Source organism: Salvelinus namaycush, chromosome 29 (assembly GCF_016432855.1).
Source record: "Salvelinus namaycush isolate Seneca chromosome 29, SaNama_1.0, whole genome shotgun sequence".
In the NCBI taxonomy this organism is placed as follows: domain Eukaryota; kingdom Metazoa; phylum Chordata; class Actinopteri; order Salmoniformes; family Salmonidae; genus Salvelinus; species Salvelinus namaycush.
In genome coordinates, this window is record NC_052335.1 from 24,819,084 (window position 1) to 24,831,610 (window position 12,527).

Here is a 12,527-nt window from a genome sequence, read left to right on the forward strand (position 1 = left end):
TTTGGTTTAGGCTATGTTAATGTAGGCTGATAACTATTTGTTTTGTCTTGTATGGAAGGAAAGCTTCTTACCATCATCTTACCCAAAGCAAAGAGGTCCATCTTGGCCAAAGAAGACTAGACTGTAACATTGACTAAAATCGTAATTCATTCAATTATCCTGAAGAACAGCCTCTGCAACGAATTTATTTGTCACAATGCTTGCACAGGATCCTTTTCTACCAGCCGTGAGTGGATCATTCTTCTGTCAGTCTAGTTGAGTGACATCAGTTGTGTTACAGTCCACGCCCAGCAGATGCGGATGCTATTTGAGTGAGACACGGCAGGTTCTCGTACATAGAGCTGTTTTAGCGTCGTCAATGGGAAGTGCACGCCAAGGTGGAAAAGCGAATACTGTCTAGCTAACTTCCATTTACAACATGGGTTCTACGTCGATTCCGTGTTTGTGGATTACATTTTTCCTTCATTTATGTAGTTTGATGAACACTGGAAAAGCGCAGAATGCGAAAGAAGGTATGTAATAAAGTTTGATAACCTCTCATCATCGCCTCATCCAGGCTACATCTCGAAAACTGATCGGCAATCGCGCGTAGTGACATCCAGAGAAATAGCGCGCAGTAGACTATCCTGCGATTTTGTTGCTTGCGCACGAATGATCATTACTGTATTTGTCAAATGTTTAAAAAATACAATATGTCATGACATTAGGTCAAAGACATTACAGTGTTGTTAGTCAGTGGATTGCAGTCTGTGCGCATTACACAGCGTTTGTGTGACAAACGACCCGTTGTAGGCTATTTTAGTAGGCTTTTACGCATGGCACCAAATCCAAAATAAGGCTCTATACGGACGATGGTGAAATTGTTGATTTCAAGGCTAAGATAGTCTACATTTAGATTGTCATTCTACTCAGTCTCATATCATGACTTGGAATAAACTTCCAAGATCGATGGGTAAGCTAATACCAACCCATTCACCCTAAGTATGGTACACATTAACCCTCCTTGTCATTACAGGAGTTCATGTTTGAAAGACCTGAAATTAGTCTATAAAAACTGACATGCACATAGCGAGAGCGCACAAGGAAAGTCTATATCACAGACACGGAGAGATAGCAAGATCAAGATATACTGTTTATATAAATGAACTAAAGGTTAATTTTGCTAAAGAAATGGACTTATTAATAAACAAATACAATTGGAAGGAGATACATAATATTAAAGTATTGCCAAGTTGCTGACCTTCACTTTTAAGGTGATTATTATATTCGTAAACACACTGTAATGATTCTGAAATACAAACTATTTTCGAGTCTGTCTGAAGTTTGAAACGGGCTGTGTAAATTATTTAAAGCATATGGGGCTATAATATATGATCGCATGTCTGATCAATATATTTAAATGATATTTAGCCTATAGTAACTCTGCTATTAAACACTTTCTTTCACGGCTCTGCGTTCAAGGAGAGAAATCGGCAGTACGCTCTGAGGCTCTATTCGGGTGAATGAATACAAAGTCTACCCGCTAATAATCTATTAAATGCATATATATATTATGTTAGATAAGTGACACTTTTACACCAAATTCATGTCGCCGTTGGTAGACTACAGCCGAACAGTTTTAGGATTATATTTCTGTTGTCAGTGGCCTGTCGCCCATGGCACAGCAAGGACTCGTGCATTGCTTTTTATTGTCTTAGATTTAGTATAGAGCCAGGTGTTCTTGTCTGACCCTATTGCACCTGCATGTGTGCCTCCATACTGAAAAGACACAAACAGATAGATAGGTTTAAATAATTTTGCCATGTTTATGTGGGTTGTAGGCTTCATGAAACCCAAAGTTGTCACAAATAACACTTACCATTTAGCTTAATGGAGATAAAAGCTGGCCTTAGTCTTAATAGGAAGGGTAGCCTACTGTATATGACATGTGTTTATCCAGTAGTCTACAATATGAAAGCAGTTCTCAGGCAGTGCCATTGAGGTAAAAAGTATTGTCATCAAATCAATACCCTATTGCACAGCCTGTAATTGTTCATTTTCATAGCTGGCTGCAGAAAATGGGTCATGTCTAGTCATCTAGCCCTCACATACGGTATCAGGCTGTAGACTTTCATAGCTTATTCATTTAATAATATTCGTCGAACTGACAGTGGCACATACAGAGATTTAATCACCTGCTCTACTCTTTTCTTTCCTGTCGCTAGTGATTCTGTTGGATTCCAAGGCACAGCAGACAGAGCTGGAGTGGATATCTTCTCCTCCTGGTGGGGTAAGTGGGACACTAACTAGCCTATACCCCTGACAACATATAATACTCCAATTCATACTATTCTTTTCAGCGTTACCATGCTCTACCTCAATGGAGGAACATGTAGATTTAAATGTGAAATTTCAACACGGTCCAGTATTATTATGTCTTTCTGGCTGTGTCATTACCATGGATATGAGCCTCTGTGTCATTACCATGGATATGAGCCTCTGGGTCATTACCATGCATATGTGCCTCTGGGTCATTATCAGCCGCACTATCCAGAGGCAAGCTTTTTAAAATTGTCACAGTGTCGGACCGAGTTCGAGAAAGGCCATTTGGGTGGGATGTTTGTTTATGTTAATTGTTGTTAATTGTAGCAGTCCTGAAAATCTATAGGATGGGTGGCATTTAAGTGAAGAGATATTGATTTTGTTTTTGATGTAGCCCAGGCCTCAAGTCACCTTTCCATAATAGCCTGTACGTAAAGGTTTTAAAATCTTAATCTAAAATAACAACATTTAAATAATAAATAAATACAAATCTAGTAATATGACTGGAAAGTAATCGTAGTTGATCCATTTGTTTTTATGCTTATCAGATTTTCTTATTTGCTATATTAGGAATATCTAACTTTAGGCTTATCTCTGTTTTCTAATCTTTCTTTAGGTCTTATTTCATTATAACAGTGCAGAGGTTTATGGATTTTGTTTAATAGTTCCATACTCATTTCCAAATACTGTAAAAGCAAAATGGATGACCTTTTTTTTTTTAAGTGCTCCAATAATGGAGGTTTTTTCATGCCCTATGTTTTTGTGATTTCATTTAGCTAACCCACCTTTAGACAGTGTTATTACTAGTTGTTACACCTTGTACACTCCTTTATTAATATGTTAAAGCACTGTATTGAATCAACACTACAGAAGGACAGAAAACCAGCCAGTATTTATATTGTTGTGTTTTGATTTCCTTGCAAAAGTATGTTGCTGTTGAGAACCAATCCATATAAATGTACCAAACTTGTGCTCTGTTCTTTTCAGTGGGAAGAGATCAGCGGGTTGGATGAAAACTACACCCCCATTCGCACATACCAGGTTTGTCAGGTCATGGAGCCCAATCAGAACAACTGGCTTCGGACTAGCTGGATAGAGAAGGGCGATGCCCAGAGGATTTTTGTGGAACTGAAGTTCACGTTGAGGGATTGTAACAGTTTACCCGGTGTGGTGGGCACGTGCAAGGAGACATTCAACTTGTATTACCAGGAAACCGATTCGGAGGTCGGCAGGAATATACGAGAGAACCAGTACGTGAAAATTGACACAATCGCAGCAGATGAGAGCTTTACTCAGGGGGACCTGGGAGAGAGGAAGATGAAGCTGAATACAGAAGTGCGCATCATTGGGCCGCTGTCCAGACGAGGGTTTTACCTGGCCTTCCAGGATGTAGGGGCATGCATCGCTCTGGTCTCTGTCAAAGTTTATTACAAGAAGTGCTGGTCCATCATTGAGAACCTGGCCACTTTCCCAGACACTGTTACGGGATCAGAATTCTCCTCTCTGGTCGAGGTCGAGGGCATGTGTGTCAGTGACGCCGAGGAGGAGGCCGATAACGCTCCCAAGATGCACTGCAGCGCAGAGGGAGAATGGCTGGTGCCTATAGGGAAATGTATATGCAAAGCTGGATTTCATCAGAAGGGCGATGCATGTGAACGTGAGTGCAATTATATTCATCTTGCTCTATCCTCTCTATTCGCCGTTTTCATTAGTGGCATAACTTTTTCCATCCTCTGCTACACTGCAATTTCCAATATAGAAAAATATTATTCAGCCACAAACATTGTTTTAATTAGGGGAAATAGGAAACTTATTGGTAAGCAGAAAATGTGCCTCATTCAAATGTAAATGTTTAGAATAGTCTTTCCCTTTGATTTATCATTTTGCACAGGGTCACCCATGAATAAACAACAGAAAGAATCTGTTGACTATTTGAGTTTTTAATTATACAAAACAGGCAAAGGACAATTTAGGCCACATTGAATAGTTGTGGTGGCAAATAAAATTAAAGCAGCTGATTTGAGGGCCATATTAATGATGGATAAAGTATGGAGGCCTGAAAATCCTCAGTGTAATAATTGGAATCCATGTTAATTGTTTGATTAGCAGGCTCTTAATTTATAGCCCTGGTTCTGTTGACACTGGGATTAAATGATAACTTGCACTTCAGTTTAGCTCAGTGCTCCTCGGTAAGAGCACTTCCCTCTCTGGCTGGCTGCTGGCAAGGCAATCACTTGCAGAATACACAGGTCTGGAGGATGTCCAACCAATCTCAGTATCCCTCTGCCCCTTCCAAACAACCCTGACAGAGAGAGAAAACAAATAGCCGCCATACTGTGGCATTTAGGCCCCAAGATATTTATGAAGGGCCCTAACAGGAAACACAATTAAATCCGCTGCGGATATGCGTTTTGTGTTGTTTGGTCCTAGCACCATTCCTCGGCAGTTAGCATTAAATGCTTTATGTCACTCTAATTGCACAAAGGATTATTTTCAGCGGCCACCTGACTTGTAAGATAAAAATCACTGTGGATTAAAGGGGAACTACTTAAGTCACCGAGTTTAAGTGCTCTGTCTTGTCAGCCAAGCTTTTTTTTCTTTCACGGAATGGGCAGTGTCCCTCTAAGCAGCTAATGAGGGGTAGTGACCAGTAATAATTAAAGGAAATGTGTCTCAGGACAAACTAGAAGTCCAGGCAGGCCACTTTCAGGCCAATACTACAACACGTAGTCCTCCACCAGAGAGTTAGGTCTATACCCTCTACCATGTGACGTGTACTTAGGTGATATTATCAAAAACAAACAAAAATTGCCTCTTGAGTTATGTTGCTCTAAAATGTGGTTAGAGGTTAGAGCTTGTTCAACACCCGGTGAGTCCTTTTCTGTGTAGTCGTTTATATTATTTTGGAGCAAACAATGTAGCATATATTACATAAAAGCTTTGTCTAAAAGTACCAGCTGAAGCCTGCTCTTCTGCTTGTAAAGCAGGCCTGTTAGAACTGAACTGTTGCCCATTCGAGGCAATTAACTGGTCCAACTACTGTGCCAGCTAAAACTGTCCTTAATGAGGTGGAAAACATACCCACCTGTGTATGAGTGATTAAAATCCTTTCTCAACATGGTAACTTTATAAGAGATTTATTTCCATTGGGGCATGGCTGGCCATTGTATTAAGGGGTAGTTCATCTAAATAAAATGAACATCTTACTGCAGAATCAGCAGCTTCTCGCAGAGGTCTGGTGATATTAAATCGGCCATTCAGTGGTTTCTCCTAGAGCAAGGGGAAAATCCAACAGTTTTCCATCGGTTGAACACCACTTCAATAGGGCCTAGAATGGAAGAGGGTTTTGTCCTTTGTAACTGCCCCTTAGCTACAGTACAGCTACAATACTTGTGTTGGAGTTTACTCAGTCTTCACCCAGGCCTCTCTTTTAGCATCCTGCTTGCGATACTGTGACTTTCTATATAGAAAATAGATACACATTCCGCTCACTGTCCTATTTTCATTATCTGCAGTATTCTCCAATTGTAAAATGTCCATCTGTGAAATACTGAGCAGAAGGCTGCAGGAGGAGCAAGTGAGTTGAGCTGTCAGTCATGTCATTCGAGGACTAGGAGCCCCCCCTCTGTGAATGCAGAGGCCTCCTCCAAAACGTGTTGTGATCCACTCATTCATCACCGTCACTGGAGAGGGACTGCATGTCTTTCACTCCTCTCTCTCCCCATCTCTGTCTCACATTAACTATTTTGTGGCATCTGCAGCACTATAAATACCTGTGTTTCTCTCTCTCCCAATGTTAGGAGAATCAGTGTTATGGGTGTTGAAAAGGGCATATTTTAAGTGTCCTGCAACGTGCACAGGGTTTATTTGCATAGAAGTGTGTGGTGTTAAAATAGTGGCCATTCAGAAATGGAGCCACTGAGTCGTTACGAGAAATAGAGGGCCCTTGTGGACAGACATTGGTGTCTTTGTTTTGCCAGGAATGTAGGTTGTCCAATTTTAACACATCACATAATTATACCCTAAAGCAACCGACTCTTGAGAACTGATTAACTATTCACCTGTTCAACTCTTTCTCCAGTGTGGGAGGCCTAGTCTCTCAAGTAAACAGATAAAAACACAACCTTATCCCAGCGCTATCGCTACATGCTAACAAGATAATTCATGAGAGGATACAGCATCCTGCAGACACTGACACCATCCATCTTGGTGTGTCAGGAACTCAGACAGGAGTTAGTCTACGGCTGATTGATGGGCTGAGACCCCTGAGGGAAGGACCTAACTGTGATGTGGTTGACCACACAAGCCAAGGTGTGTCTGTCTATGTGGAGGGGAGAGGGGCACCAGGCAGCCCCAGCTCCAGGCCCAGGCAAGGCCACTACTTAACATTTCAAATGAAGCCAGGAGTCAGGGGTCCTCATGCATCTTGACGCTCCTCCTGATTGATAAGGTGGGATTTTAATAATGCTCCAAATGGCCGTCCTTTACAACCGCTCCTGAGATTAATTATTCAAATGGTGTTGCACATGGAATCCCCAGGAGACACAACTGGATTGAAATCACTCAAGATTGAAATAATTTGGTGATGGATGGTGGCTAGTCTTGTCACCGCCCGTGTCGGCTAGCTTCTGGTGAAAAGCTGCATTCTTCCACAGCTTCAGGGTTGTTCCTGTTTTTGTTTGACCTGGCAGGTAGCACGGTGATAGACTGTGGGGCCATTGTATCTTTTGCTTTGAAACAAAAACATGGTTGACAACTAGCATCACGTCTCAAAATGCATTAGTTTAGTTTTGGGGGGGATTCAAATAAATAGTATGTAGGCTTATACAAAGTGTTCATCAAGCCTTAGATATTACTAATATTTGATATGGAGATTTACATTTTTGTTTTGTGAGAAGCTGGAGAGACACATATCGACAGAAACAAACACCCTCACATACTTACACACCCCATATGTATAGTCACAGCATAATAGAGTATGTGCCTGTTTTGTACAAGGAGAACAAGTCACTGGGAAAGAAATGGTAGGCTTTTATGCTACAGAGCACTTCTAAGCACATTTTTAAGTCCCCTCTCTGCCTGCTCGGGGTGTAAGTGGGGAAAAAGTGTTGAGCTTATGTAATAAGTTATTGATTTTCCTCTTAAAGGAAGATTGAAGTGTAGAGCCACCGGTCTACAAAGCTCCCAGAGGAGACAACAGACAGAGCCTTCCCTCCCTGCCTCCCTCCCTCCCTCTCTGCCTTTCTCCCTGACGCACGGTAAGGTGCTAAGACCCTGGGCCGAGTCACTTTCCCCCACATGCCACAGGGACACTAAACGGCAAGACGTTGTCATCTGACATAGTGTTCCCCTGTCCGATCGGATCCCTCCCAACAGAATGGTGGCTGAGCAATTACAAAAAAGACATCTGTGCCACAGTTTAGATAGCCAAAGGAAAGTAAAGCCCGCAATCTCAAGAGGTATGGAACCGGGGATCGATGGAGGTGTCTGAACCTGTTAGTGCAAGTGGAGATGAGGGCTGCTGAGGCATGGGGAGGGGGCTATTGTTGTGCGGGGAGAGGGGGCCAGAGAGGTGACTCTTCTGATGAACAAGGGTCAACTGCTGCGATCATCCATCTTCCGTCTTGGCAGTGTCCTGTCATCCAGGGCGCTCACGTTACTAAGCACAAAAGGCAGGCACCCATTGTCCAGCCCGGCCTTGTTTGCAGCCATGTGTAAATTAAGTTAATATTCACTGACCTTAAGCATAGCCAATGAGAGACCCCAGTGTCACCTTGGAAATAACGCCATCTGACACAAAATAGCAAAGGTGTCTCTTTTAGGGTCAACAATGTCTACCCACATATCTCTTCTTATTGTCCTCTGTTTGCGTCAAAATGGAGAATGTTTACTAGGATTCTGTCTATTGATGAAATTCAACTTGGGTCTCTAATTTGGCCTGACAGCTCTGATTTAGTGACACATCTATAGATGAATAATGTGTGTCAGTTAGTTAGCCTCCATTTTGAACTAACATGACTCAAAGAGTGCTTAATAGGAATATTATGTGTGGTTTTGCCCCATTTGATTAACAGGTATTCAGCTAAGGGGTTAAATACATTTCATCTAATGGTGTCTTCTGGGCAAGTTGGTGTGTCCCCACAAGTGTTAAGTGGATTATATTTTACTGTCCTCTGATTTATATTTATATATACATGATTTAGTTCCAGCAGCTTATCAAGCGAGGTGAATGAAAAACCTATTACCAATGACCAGGCAGCGAGCAGCAATGTTTTGTCTGTTTCAGGGAGACTTATTCCAGATATTTTTAGGTCTGGATTTTACACCCTCAATGTATCAACTTTTATCTCTAGGTATAATATCTGCAAGAATGACAAACAGTAGGGACAAACGTTAAAGATAAAATAGAGTTTTCTTTTGATTTGATATAGCCCTAACCCAATATGCATTATGTTAGAGTAAAGACAACTTGATTCAGCTGCGGGCCGATTTGTTTCAGAGCGGATGTTCGGGGGCTGGAACATAATTATAATTTCTACACTGCAAATTGACTAAGCCCAAAAATAGATGTCATTTGAAAATAGCAATAATTGTATAACCTTGATAACATTGAGACATGTTCACGAATGTCCCTTATTATTTATTAGTGGGAATACTTAAGAACAGATTTACGAAATTATTTTTATTATTTTCTGAATTCCTGGTGATTTTACTGTCTTTTTTGACCCAAAACTAAAATCCCAAAATATTTTAGTACTGTATACTGTATGTGTTTTTAATTAAAACTGTGGGGACCGAAAAAAACAAACATGGTTGCCGACCACTGGATGTGAATCAATGCATATGGGCATATTCTATTTTTGCATATGACTTTGAAACAAATATTTACCATACCTAAATGAAATGGAAATGAGTGAGCCCTGTGAAACTGTTTTGTTTAGAAAATGAGGCATTTGTATTTCATTTCACATGTTAAAGTTCCCGCAGAATGTCAGGCCTGGCAGCGTTGTGCAGCTAGGAGTCTTGTATCCAGGGAAACTTTTATTTTTATTATTTTATTTCTCATTCGGAAGTGGTGGTGTATATTTAAAAGGGAGAGACATTGTATCCAACATTAAAATGACTACCCTGTTTATTATAGCGCTCCACATTTACAATTTAAACCAATCTGTGCTCTTTCCAGTTCTCTGAGGAAGAAACTATGATTCAGTCTACTAATGAGAAGCAGAAGAAACTGCCTTTTTCTCATAACAAGGGGTTAAAAAGAGCAAAGGCACTGTACAGAGGAATACAAGCTACTTTGTGAGGCAGGCAATGAGTGTGTTTCTGTGCTAGGTTATTACTAAATCAAAAATCTAAGCAAATTCATTGTATAAAAATGAATAAAACAGCCAATGTTCTCTTGACTCAAGCCGTCTGTTTTTCCCCACTCCAAATAATTTGATCTGCTCACGTAAGCAAAGCAGCACAGTTGTACCGCTTATTCAGATGCAAAAAAGCATGTTTGTTCTAATTATCGTGATTATTATAATCCATAAACTCGTGATTAGCATTTGTTTGAACTGGAGCAGCCACGGGCAGGATCTGGGTTTAGATGTGGTGTGTAGTTGGTTGTCAGGACCTGATCTGGGTTTAGATGTGGTGTGTAGTTGGTTGTCAGGACAGGAGCTGGGTTTGGATGTGGTGTGTAGTTGGTTGTCAGGACCTGAGCTGGGTTTAGATGTGGAGTGTAGTTGGTTGTCAGGACCTGAGCTGGGTTTAGATGTGGTGTGTAGTTGGTTGTCAGGACCTGAGCTGGGTTTAGATGTGGTGTGTAGTTGGTTGTCAGGACCTGAGCTGGGTTTAGATGTGGTGTGTAGTTGGTTGTCAGGACCTGAGCTGGGTTTAGATGTGGTGTGTAGTTGGTTGTCAGGACCTGAGCTGGGTTTGGATGTGGTGTGTAGTTGGTTGTCAGGACCTGAGCTGGGTTTAGATGTGGTGTGTAGTTGGTTGTCAGGACCTGAGCTGGGTTTAGATGTGGTGTGTAGTTGGTTGTCAGGACCTGAGCTGGGTTTAGATGTGGTGTGTAGTTGGTTGTCAGGACAGGAGCTGGGTTTAGATGTGGTGTGTAGTTGGTTGTCAGGACCTGAGCTGGGTTTAGATGTGGTGTGTAGTTGGTTGTCAGGACAGGAGCTGGGTTTAGATGTGGTGTGTAGTTGGTTGTCAGGACCTGAGCTGGGTTTAGATGTGGTGTGTAGTTGGTTGTCAGGACAGGAGCTGGGTTTGGATGTGGTGTGTAGTTGGTTGTCAGGACAGGAGCTGGGTTTAGATGTGGTGTGTAGTTGGTTGTCAGGACAGGAGCTGGGTTTAGATGTGGTGTGTAGTTGGTTGTCAGGACAGGAGCTGGGTTTAGATGTGGTGTGTAGTTGGTTGTCAGGACAGGAGCTGGGTTTAGATGTGGTGTGTAGTTGGTTGTCAGGACCTGAGCTGGGTTTAGATGTGGTGTGTAGTTGGTTGTCAGGACAGGAGCTGGGTTTAGATGTGGTGTGTAGTTGGTTGTCAGGACCTGAGCTGGGTTTAGATGTGGTGTGTAGTTGGTTGTCAGGACAGGAGCTGGGTTTAGATGTGGTGTGTAGTTGGTTGTCAGGACAGGAGCTGGGTTTAGATGTGGTGTGTAGTTGGTTGTCAGGACAGGAGCTGGGTTTAGATGTGGTGTGTAGTTGGTTGTCAGGACAGGAGCTGGGTTTGGATGTGGTGTGTAGTTGGTTGTCAGGACAGGAGCTGGGTTTAGATGTGGTGTGTAGTTGGTTGTCAGGACAGGAGCTGGGTTTGGATGTGGTGTGTAGTTGGTTGTCAGGACAGGAGCTGGGTTTAGATGTGGTGTGTAGTTGGTTGTCAGGACAGGAGCTGGGTTTAGATGTGGTGTGTAGTTGGTTGTCAGGACCTGAGCTGGGTTTAGATGTGGTGTGTAGTTGGTTGTCAGGACAGGAGCTGGGTTTAGATGTGGTGTGTAGTTGGTTGTCAGGACCTGAGCTGGGTTTAGATGTGGTGTGTAGTTGGTTGTCAGGACAGGAGCTGGGTTTAGATGTGGTGTGTAGTTGGTTGTCAGGACAGGAGCTGGGTTTAGATGTGGTGTGTAGTTGGTTGTCAGGACCTGAGCTGGGTTTAGATGTGGTGTGTAGTTGGTTGTCAGGACAGGAGCTGGGTTTGGATGTGGTGTGTAGTTGGTTGTCAGGACCTGAGCTGGGTTTGGATGTGGTGTGTAGTTGGTTGTCAGGACCTGAGCTGGGTTTAGATGTGGTGTGTAGTTGGTTGTCAGGACAGGAGCTGGGTTTAGATGTGGTGTGTAGTTGGTTGTCAGGACCTGAGCTGGGTTTGGATGTGGTGTGTAGTTGGTTGTCAGGACCTGAGCTGGGTTTAGATGTGGTGTGTAGTTGGTTGTCAGGACAGGAGCTGGGTTTAGATGTGGTGTGTAGTTGGTTGTCAGGACAGGAGCTGGGTTTAGATGTGGTGTGTAGTTGGTTGTCAGGACCTGAGCTGGGTTTAGATGTGGTGTGTAGTTGGTTGTCAGGACAGGAGCTGGGTTTAGATGTGGTGTGTAGTTGGTTGTCAGGACAGGAGCTGGGTTTAGATGTGGTGTGTAGTTGGTTGTCAGGACCTGAGCTGGGTTTAGATGTGGTGTGTAGTTGGTTGTCAGGACAGGAGCTGGGTTTAGATGTGGTGTGTAGTTGGTTGTCAGGACCTGAGCTGGGTTTAGATGTGGTGTGTAGTTGGTTGTCAGGACAGGAGCTGGGTTTGGATGTGGTGTGTAGTTGGTTGTCAGGACAGGAGCTGGGTTTAGATGTGGTGTGTAGTTGGTTGTCAGGACCTGAGCTGGGTTTGGATGTGGTGTGTAGTTGGTTGTCAGGACCTGAGCTGGGTTTAGATGTGGTGTGTAGTTGGTTGTCAGGACCTGAGCTGTGTTTGGATGTGGTGTGTAGTTGGTTGTCAGGACCTGAGCTGGGTTTAGATGTGGTGTGTAGTTGGTTGTCAGGACAGGAGCTGGGTTTAGATGTGGTGTGTAGTTGGTTGTCAGGACAGGAGCTGGGTTTAGATGTGGTGTGTAGTTGGTTGTCAGGACCTGAGCTGGGTTTAGATGTGGTGTGTAGTTGGTTGTCAGGACCTGAGCTGGGTTTAGATGTGGTGTGTAGTTGGTTGTCAGGACAGGAGCTGGGTTTAGATGTGGTGTGTAGTTGGTTGTCAGGACA

At 42.9% G+C, this 12,527-nt stretch overlaps 1 protein-coding gene across 4 annotated transcripts in view; it reads left to right on the forward strand.

Moving 5' to 3' along the window:
* Positions 1–376: 376 nt before the first annotated feature.
* Positions 377–12,527, forward strand: part of LOC120024542 (ephrin type-A receptor 7-like) — a 109,389-nt gene continuing 97,238 nt past the window's right edge. For all 4 annotated transcript variants that reach the window (XM_038968821.1, XM_038968822.1, XM_038968823.1 and 1 more), the window contains exons 1-3: positions 377–512; positions 2,205–2,269; positions 3,289–3,958. In XM_038968821.1, coding sequence (XP_038824749.1) covers positions 419–512; positions 2,205–2,269; positions 3,289–3,958 — 829 coding nt within the window. In that variant the 5' untranslated portion in view covers positions 377–418. The remainder of the gene's footprint in view (positions 513–2,204; positions 2,270–3,288; positions 3,959–12,527) is intronic.